The 8,885-nt window shown below is 40.3% G+C and overlaps 2 protein-coding genes across 5 annotated transcripts in view; both read right to left on the reverse strand.

The window, feature by feature from the left end:
* Window positions 1-430: 430 nt before the first annotated feature.
* Window positions 431-5,850, reverse strand: LOC113579040 (pannexin-3). 2 transcript variants are annotated; one of them, XM_027012705.3, is made up of 6 exons: window positions 5,791-5,850; window positions 5,248-5,439; window positions 3,225-3,367; window positions 2,724-2,938; window positions 1,623-2,356; window positions 431-1,075 (listed from the first exon to the last, which is right to left on the reverse strand). In XM_027012705.3, the coding sequence occupies exons 2-6, from the start codon at window positions 5,429-5,431 to the stop codon at window positions 1,017-1,019; spliced, it is 1,335 nt and encodes a 444-aa protein (XP_026868506.2). In that variant the 5' UTR covers window positions 5,432-5,439; window positions 5,791-5,850; the 3' UTR covers window positions 431-1,016. The 2 variants fall into 2 exon arrangements, with proteins under 2 accessions (XP_026868506.2, XP_026868505.2); XM_027012704.3 differs by lacking the exon at window positions 431-1,075 and having other exon boundaries at window positions 1,531-2,356.
* A 2,899-nt stretch (window positions 5,851-8,749) lies between these two features.
* The window catches only part of LOC113579045 (pbx/knotted 1 homeobox 2), a 50,826-nt gene continuing 50,690 nt past the window's right edge, over window positions 8,750-8,885 (reverse strand). For all 3 annotated transcript variants that reach the window (XM_035535935.2, XM_081702524.1, XM_081702525.1), the window contains one exon: window positions 8,750-8,885. This exon is cut by the window's right edge and continues 1,315 nt beyond it. The gene's annotated coding sequence lies outside the window, so the exon portion shown is untranslated.

Here is an 8,885-nt window from a genome sequence, read left to right on the forward strand (position 1 = left end):
TAGCTGAGCTGAAAATCACTGTGTCATACAGGCTAATGTAACGGTTTAAAATAGTTATTTAATATACGATATAATAGTAAAAGCATTTAGTAGGTATATTGTAGGTATATTTCGTGAAATTCTTACTACATGGGTTTGGCACCACCTGCTGGTTGGTCAATCACATGCAGCCTCATCTTAAAGGAATCTTGGGAAACTCGGGTAAGAGTAAACTAACTAGGCTACATTGCTGTGACTCAGGCAAATGTTATGTTAGCTTTTATATTCATAAATAATAACACTTGGGGGCCAACATGTTGAAGCCGGGATTATCACAGTGAGCTATTTAAGTAAGTAATTTTACTGGAGATACGCAAGGCTAAATTAATGTTAGCTTGTTTTATTTAGACAGATAAGATCAAAGAACGAATGAACCTTCATTTTGAGATTACCATACTCATTGCAGATAAGCAAGGTTGTGATTACGACAACACAGTAGGCTGGCTATATATAGTTTATTCTGATCCATTGTTGGTTAGATCAACAAAACCAATTAATCAAAAGGTTTTATCCTGCTTGAATTTAAAAGTCTTTTGTGTTTGTGTAAAATCAATATAGCAAACATCAGTTACAAAGGCAAACATAAAATGTATTTTAATTGTTCATAAAAGAAAAAAGGCAAGTAAAATCATAATTATAAACAAAAGACAACAAGAGAAGAACTTTAGTACGGACATACAAAAACAATAAAGTATAAATAAACAAAGTGGAAATCCTTAAATGACTCATTCTAATGGAGGCTTTTGGGAGGACTTCGTGAATATTCCAGAGGTACTTTGGTATATAGGGATTCATTTCTCAGAACACCATTATGACTGTCCTGAGCCAAAAAGACTGTCAGTGGGAAATCCATTTGAGGTGAGGTTTTTTTTTTGTTTGTTTGTTTGTTTTCTTAATCAAGTCTAGAGGGGGTGTGGCTAATCTGTGGTCCATCCCCCTTTGTCCTTACAACGATGGTTCAGTCCATTGGTGTATGTTTAACCAAAACAACATGATGTAGTCTCCTTCAACTCATGGTACCCCTGGTGGTTAGGCTCTGTGAAAAGACAGAGAGGGCTGTTAGGGGTATAAATTCTATCATCGTCCATATTTTTGTCAAAAGCCTCCTTCAGAATTTGAATATGTCAATATTCCATCTTGTAAAACCCAATGTACAAAGCTTGTAAATAGGTAATTTATAGAAAATAATTTTGTCTAATTTATGTTGTACTTATCAGAACACATTACATAAATAACACAAATTTAAATGACTTAAAAGTAAATTATTTTCCATAAACGTTTTAGCACAATAAAGCAGACTTTATATGGCACACGTTTCAGTTGTTTCCATTTACATATATATTCACATTGATCCCCTATCATTTTATGCAGTAATTTTGCATATCCATAATTGATACAGGTGGCCTTCTGAACCTAGGCTAAATATGAAGTAGCCTAGGACCTTCTCATATTTCAAATTATATTTTACAGCAACGTTATGTGTGGAAGAGATCACTTGATTATTTTTTGAACATCCCATATGATGTACACAAATATGCCCACTAGAAGGATGCGCTTTAGTAGGTAGATGATAGTAACTGTACCGAGTGTCATGTTCTCTTCCACGAGAGGGTGCTGTTCAGGGCAATTCACCACATTTCCTCTGGCTGCCCCGAGTACTGTCATGATGTCCACCAGGTTGTGCTTGCCCTCCTCCCTGGCCTCCCTCATCTCCTCCTCCAGCTCCTCAGCTGCCTCCGCAGATTCCTCGGCCTGCTCCTCCGTCAGAATTCTCTTGCCCCCTTTCATCTGCGGGGGCGCCAAAGAGCACAGGGCCCTGAGCTGTCCGTAGGAGCGCAGCTGTGCCACATTGGCACGCAGGAAGAGTAGCAGTACGTTCAGGTCATTGAGCGGACAACCCAGCTTCTGTCCACTGATGAGGCCTAGGGCAGGGAGCACCTCGTACAGCGAGAGGAAGCTCGTGTCCCAGCAGAAGAGACGCAGCAGGCTGAAGAGCACAATGGGTGCGAGCATGACGTAGATGGCGCCGTTGGCCACGCTAATGACCTGGAACACCAGCAGGCCCGGCATCTTGCACTGCACCACTTCGGGCACCCAGGGCTGGTCACGCAGGAGCCCTGTGCGCACGAAGCAGCTGAACTCGTCCTGCAGGAAAGCTGACAGGTGGAAGTAGACCAGGTACAGGCAGGAGGCTGACATGAAGGTCAGCAAGAGGAAGCCACGCAGGAACAGCATGCTGACCAGGAAGTAGGAGGCGTGCTTGCACTGCATGTATCTCTCCAGCAGGGGGTACTCAAAGTAACGCTTCCGCTTGGCTCTGATGAACAGAGTGTTTTAATTGAAACAGTGCATCACTCTTCTTTTGACAAAGAGACAAAGTGGCTGACTAAAAGCCCTTCAATTTCAGTTTCAATCACAGGCCAAAAGAAAATTGTAAAATACAGTGCATTCACACGTCTACATTAGAAAGTTTTTTTACTCCTTTGGATCTACCATCTTTACCATCTGATAATCAACATGAAATCCATGCCAACAAAGCTCTCATCATGTTCAGTATTTAACAATTTAGATTTCTATTTCCATATATGGAAGCCTATGACTTCTTCATTAAAGAATAACGTTAATTATGTCTGCTGGCAAACACAAATGGAAGTCTTAAACAGAGACTCGGTTGTCACACTTACTGCCACAGTTCTGCCTGGAACTCTTGGGGACTTTCTGAGCTCTGCTGGAGTTCCAGGATGGTCTGGGCCAGGCGCACCGAGCGGTTGTAGGACTTGTCCAGCTCATCAATGATGAAGAGTAGGTCTGAGCCCAGGCTTGGCATGGCCAGAAACCGCCAGATCAGTGCCGGCAAATACATCATCATCGCCATAATCAGCAAGGAGTATGGGAACATCTGAGAGATGCACACAATCAGTGAGCAGAAAATCAAAACACTTCATTATCTTTGCATCATGGTCATCAAAGCTTATTTGGTTTATTATGTCTTAAAAGGGATTCAAATTGATATTCAGTAAATGGATGTTTTTATTAGTCATAAATTTTGAAACGTGTTCAGATACGCAGTGTAAAAATGTCTGCAGTGGTGTTGCTTTCCTGTTAGCAAAACTCTTTGCATGTTTGAGTTTGGAAAAGTTGCTGTTTGTCTTCCCATGATAGATTGCACCAACGGAGAACCGCACCTTGTGCACCCAGAGGGAACGCTCTTCCACATTCCCGTTTGTGTCGAACTCATGGTGCATCACAATGTCCCAGCAGTACGTGTCCACATACGCAGCCTGCTTGGCAGTGAAGTTGCTGGGAGGGAAACAGCTAATCTGTGGGCCTGAAATGACAAATAAACATGTTGGTCCTGGACTTAAAAAAAAAAAAAAACCTTTTGACATAAGCAGTTGTAGCCCTGAATCCAGTTTAAATTCCAGTGGTGATTCCTAGTTGGAAATAAACAAATCTTCTTTTAAAATTTAGTTTAGTACAAGCCTAACATAGGCTTACATAGCCTAAAATAAGTCTACCTTGGTGTGGTCAATGTATCATCAACATATGATCACCACCGTTGCTGTTATGATTCCCCTTTCATCAGGTGAGATTAGAGAAAGGCTGGGTGTAAGAGCTGGCTGGCATGGCTTTTCCAGTCTCACACTCTTTCTGGCGCACAGCTGGTGGAAACCACAGCAGCTGCAGCAGAGGGTGGAGGAGGCTGTGTGAGGGTGTGTCGCCACGGCCGAGGAGAAGCCAAGCTCCTGCTTTGAATACACTCCTAAAACAGCAGTGTCTTCCTCCAAGACTTACAGTCAACCCCCAATTTACGTCCTGAACAAGACATCGCCCACATCCACATGTATTGCAGTGAGCTGCAGAGAACGTGGCTCAGTAAATTACATGATACAAGTCTTGCTTAAAGCAGACTGCTGAGGCTGACAAGGAGAACCGAAATAAACGCTGAAATAAACATCTTTTTTTTTTTTTTTTTTTTTTTTGCACCAAAGGCAGAGACACTAAGGGATTTAAAAGATAAATTTAAAGATAAAACAGGCACTATATGTTTTATTGTTCAGCGTATAGTACCTGTGCTAAATACATTCACAGGAAGAAAAGATTAACAGCTTCTGCAAAATAAAATTTGTCCACCAACAATTTAATATTCCACTCCAAATATTTGTGTTTGGTAAGCATTCTAAAGACCAAATGTGACCACAAACCAGACTCTACCAGTGTGCACTAGACTCTGCTTGCTTAGCATGACTGCTGCTTTAATTAGCATATCATCTGGTTGGCCTGAAATAGAGAACTGGGAGAGAGCCGGCTCACTGTAATTACAGACCCTTGTCATCTTTCCACGTCTCTCTTAATCATCCTCATACCAATTAACATCTGTGTGAGCTGATTGCAGACCAACTCCAGAGGAACTGATTGCAACCTCAAAGTCAGCTGCCTTCCCCAGACAGCTTGCTCTTTCAAAGAGCCTGGTAAGATAAATCTAGCAGAATAGTGTCATTTATTTCAAAACCCCTACTGGCCTGTCAGCCTAATATTCCTACAAAACAAATGACTATAACTGTCTTTTTAAAAAAATAATAAAAAAAGGGAAAAGGTGCATTTGAAATTGATGTTGACATTTAATTAGCTTTGCCTCAGCCTGCTTCCTTTCCTTTAACATACTTCCTTTACAAGTTTCAAAGTTGCTCATGCCAAATTAGTAGAATTTCACCAAATAAATAACAAGCTAATATCAAGGTTTGAACTGCATGACCAGTAGTCCAATCACCACCCTACATTAGTCTAACACTTCTTAGACACCAGTACCACACAGCTGATTCTTATTTAGACATCTTCAGTCTGTTTGCCTTTTATATGTTAGATACAGATAACTAATTAGCAGATAACAGGGTACTAACAATTCTTACATAAATCTTTAATACTCCAATAATTTTTGTAGAAATATAATTGCATCTGCTGAACAAATATCAAGTTAATTCCCTTTCATCTAAACTTGTAAACCAAAGAACGTCCTGTGAGATCCAAAGGCCAGAGAGAACAGGGAAGATACTCCAGAGAATAACCGTGGGCTCCAATACACTGGGGTTTTGCTCTAAATCACTTTTAAAAAACTTTTCTGATCTAAGTGAACACAAGTGAACACAACAGCAACTGCTGGCCTGAACCTATGTTTGGACACAGACAGAAAAAAAGAGAGGTACTAACCAATAGAGACCTCTCGAGCAAATGCCAAAGAAACCAGCAGGAGAGGCAGTCCCACAGACACAAACTTAATAACTCTGTCCAAGGGCAGCTCCAGTTCAAGATGGCGGATGCGGTTGTCTCCGTCGCCGTCCCGGAGCAGGGCGTCATGCAGGACAGCCCGTGCTGCTGTGTGGGCGATGGACATGATGGAGGCTGAGGAGAGGATAATAGCATGCAAGTAGCTCCAGGTTGAGTGGCATTCTCCTTCCAAAGATCAGATTTGAATATAAAATCATATGCATGTAAAATACTCCAAGACTTATTGCAAGATATTTTGGACTCCTGCAAGATTACAGGAAAAGAAGAATAATTAGATCCAAGGCCACATCATTAACATTTTGTTTTGTTTTGTTTTACCAGAATGCTGCACTTGTTTTTGCCCAGGAAATCATCCGTTTAATTTATTACAATTTGGCTAATTACCAACTGCTGGTTGCCAGTTCCCCTAAACCAGATAGTATGATAAATTCAGAACTGAGTCATGTGCATTTAAGAGTACAGTACCTTCAGTGACCTGCTGCAGTGAATGGTAAGTGCTAATGGCCGAATAGCTCCAGCGATGACCTGGTCCTCAGGCTGGAGAGGACCAGGGTGCTGGCGAGGTCTTTATGTACTGGGGAAGGGCTAAAGTAAATGGGAGGTTGCACTGGACAGGGTTTAAGGTGTAATTAAAGGGGTTATAGAACATTCTGGAACCCCAAGGGGCTGGACCAGCAGCAGAGAGAGAGAGAGGTGAGAGAGAGAAAACATGACAGTATGGTTAGAGTGTCTGAGGGAGAGGGAGGGGGAGAGAGAGAAGGATAAAGAGAGAGAGAGAGAGAGGATGGGAGAGAGAGATACATCTTGAGAAATAAATAGGGAAGGCAGAGAACTGTAAGGCAACAGATCCATAAAATGCCCATCACGCTGGCGGCACCCTTTGCTTCAAACACACACGCCTCTGCGGCTTTTCCTGCCTCTGTAATTGCCCTTACTATTTATATATCGCTGCCCTGAGTAGACCTACCATTCCTCTGAACTAGCATGAGAAATCTGGAGCACTGCCACAAGTACAGCTATTTCAGTGTCACTCAGAGAGCTTTGAGAGGCTCGGTTACTTTAGAGTGCTGGTTAACAGCACATCGGCCAACCTTTCTGCAAGTTGTACAGAACATAGTGCCTTTCATGCAAAGCTTCTTTCTTCTTTGTTAAAAAGGGGTGTAGTAATTGCACATGTGGTAATGCTGCTCTTTAAGAATGGAAGTGTACAACATTTCTCCTCACTGAAATGCACCAAGATTATTGTGGGTTTCCAGTCTGGTCCTTAAGGCTTTCTAGCTACTTTATAGTTCTGCTCTGTAACTGCATACCGCAAAGCTCAGATCTAGAATGTCATGCTCAGAGCAATGCACCAAGGTCAAATTGTTCAGATGAGATTAAGAACTAGGCACACACACTATGTCCATGAAGACCATATGTCCTAAGATGCAGGCCACATGTGCAAGAAACAGCCTGTAATCTCTGATTATTTAAGGGGGAACCAAGCCTTCCTCTGATTTTTATAAACTGTAATCATCCCTTCCACCCTCCCACCACCCAACGTGTATGCACTAGACTGCTAGAGGACAAGAAACCAAAAAAAACGTAGATCAGTAAAAACAGAGCACTCACCCTTAAATTGGCTAGCAGAGCCTTTCAGTTTTAATTATTTTTCAGTGCACTTTGTAACGCTGAATCCAGCTCCTTGTTCACTACATTTCTCTAAAGTACATTTGGTGTAAACAGTCTTAAGACAGGGTTTTAGTGCATAAAATGAATAGCAAAATACCTGCACATCTAGAGCAAGCATTTTGTGGAATCCTGTCCATTTTGAAGAATGTTAAAGGAAAACAATCATGAAACCTGAAACAAACTGGATTATTTATGGCTGCCACTCAGAATGCTTGAGCTGGGAGTTCATTTACTGAATTAGCTGTGGAATTTTGATCAGTTTTACTTAACCAGGTGGTATTGAAAACCTTATAAGTCATCTTCTGATGCAAATCTATATAATAACATGCTGGGTAGTCTGGACATTAAAGAAAAGCACTGTACGTACCTTTTTTCTTTTTGTTGTCTAGATCAAAGCCTAAATAGCATTATTAAGCCCTGAACTATCATTAAATATGAATCAAATCTACAAAATTGACGCTCTTAATTATCCCAATAAAATCCCAAGTTACTTTATTCTCTAGGTGCATTTTACAGGTGTATGGTCAGACTGTAGCCCTGCACTAAGCCATCTATGCTGTTGTGTACAGTGTTCATTTGTGCCCAGTGTCTGACCACAGGACTTCTGTTGGACATATATTATTTGGCTGGTGGACCATTCTCAATACAGCAGTGATCTTCACGTGCTTTTGGCATAGTGGTGGACGTTGCGCTGGTAGGAGTGTATCAGGCCCAGCAGTGATGCTGGATGGCTTGCACACATGTGTGGAAGGTACTCTGCTAATCTGAAATATCCAGCCTACAGCCATTCTTCTTCAGAAATGGGCAATTAATGCAGTTGGAGAATAGCTAATATAAACCGTGTAATGGAGCAGGTAATTTTAAAAGGCTACAGAATCCGACTGTTCCTGTACAAGGTATTTCTAATAATGAAATGTTTAAAATAAAGTAGTGATTAGTGTAGATAATATATACATAAACAGAAATCGTGTGGGCAGGGTGAAATTTAAGAGGTAGTTGCTAAAATAAGAACAAAATGTCTTTTAAGGAAGTGGACAAAAATGTCCAAAAAGAGTGTAATAAATCCTCTAATAGAAGTACGTCACTCGCATTACTTCAAGGGATGGTTTCCTGGACAGGAATTAACACTGCTATTAAACTAAATTGTAATGTTAATTGTTAAATCTTAGTCTGCCAATAGTCTCTAGCTAACATGGGCCAATAGCATTTTTCAAGAAAGGCATGACAATATTGCTTAAACCAACACTAAAGGTGTGACAGCACACTATGGTATACCTAAACCCCCTGATATTGCATACATTTCTTTCCCATTTTGTAAGTACAGAGTATCAGTACATTATTACACATTGTTACTTAGTAGTTGCACTGTAATGAATGATATAATTGCACAAAGACTATTTAATATAATAATGTAAGGCCATAAATATGACATACTGTTATACTGCTAAATATATATATGTAAGGTGCTCTATAAGAGCTTTTGCCAAATGCTAAAAATATTAATGTAATTGTAATAGAAATGTAATGTAATGGAAATGTAATGTAAAATGTTGCTGAGTAATCAATAATGATACTATACTCAACAGTTTCCTTGGTCTCAGTATAGAGCCTAACATTAAACCATAGCAAACATTTTAGGATATTCAGAATTTGGATAATTTGTGAAGTGCATAAACTAAACACTAAACAGTGAAGAGTAAAATATATAGTATATGAGGATTGGGATAGGAAATTAATGGCACTCAGCATCAGCTAAAATCATCTCTTTTAATTATCAAAAATGGTCTATTGAAACACAATAGATTATGACAACAATGTGTACAAACAAAATAAAAATCTCCCCTATCATCACTTGCTCTGGAAGAACCATTTAAAAAACGACCAAGAAA

The sequence above is a fragment of the Electrophorus electricus genome, chromosome 19, assembly GCF_041902795.1.
Source record: "Electrophorus electricus isolate QZ-2024a chromosome 19, ASM4190279v1, whole genome shotgun sequence".
NCBI classification, from domain to species: domain Eukaryota; kingdom Metazoa; phylum Chordata; class Actinopteri; order Gymnotiformes; family Gymnotidae; genus Electrophorus; species Electrophorus electricus.